The 588-nt window shown below is 37.9% G+C and overlaps 1 protein-coding gene across 1 annotated transcript in view; it reads left to right on the top strand.

Annotated features, from left to right (window-relative positions):
• The window catches only part of LOC119592226 (acyl-coenzyme A thioesterase 1-like), a gene marked incomplete in the record, with an annotated part of 37,922 nt that overhangs the window by 31,571 nt on the left and 5,763 nt on the right, over positions 1-588 (top strand). The window contains 1 exon segment of the mRNA XM_037941060.1: positions 121-323. Coding sequence (XP_037796988.1) covers positions 121-323 — 203 coding nt within the window.

Genomic DNA, 588 nt, shown 5'->3' with positions numbered 1-588 from the left:
CACCCCGGTCCGGGAAAAAAAACACATATTGCTGTAGAATGAAGATTAATTATATACAAAAAAAACTATGACTTTTGCATTTCATTTCTGGTAGTCTTAGTAATCCAATCCTTTTTCCAGGCGAAGGTCCCTTCCCGGGCGTAGTTGACATGTTTGGGACGGCAGGCGGGCTCTTGGAATATCGGTCGGCACAGCTAGCATCAAGAGGGATTGCTGCGTTGTCCCTTGCCTTCTTCGCATATGATGACCTGCCCAAGACGCTGGAAGAATTCAACATTTCGTATTTCGAGGAAGCTGTGGAGTTCCTTCTGAAACACGAAAAGGCGAGTGTTGTTTCTTGTTGGTTCTGGAAAAAAAAAAAAGGTATTGATACAATTTTTAATAATTGGAATTGATTTTCATTCAAATTTCATTTAGTCTCATTATAATTACAAACATATGAATGTGAAATTTATCTAATATTGATTGAGCAGAACTACATCACAGCTTGAATCTTATGGCAATGTGTGCTTTTAATGTGGAATTTTCCCAATTTTTTTGCCATTGAAGCCCAAAAAGAGTAGTGTAGTGTACGTAGGAAAAAATTAT

This window comes from Penaeus monodon, chromosome 29, assembly GCF_015228065.2.
Source record: "Penaeus monodon isolate SGIC_2016 chromosome 29, NSTDA_Pmon_1, whole genome shotgun sequence".
In the NCBI taxonomy this organism is placed as follows: domain Eukaryota; kingdom Metazoa; phylum Arthropoda; class Malacostraca; order Decapoda; family Penaeidae; genus Penaeus; species Penaeus monodon.
The sequence above is the reverse complement of the archived record's forward strand: the minus strand, read 5'-3'. Positions and strand labels throughout refer to the sequence as shown.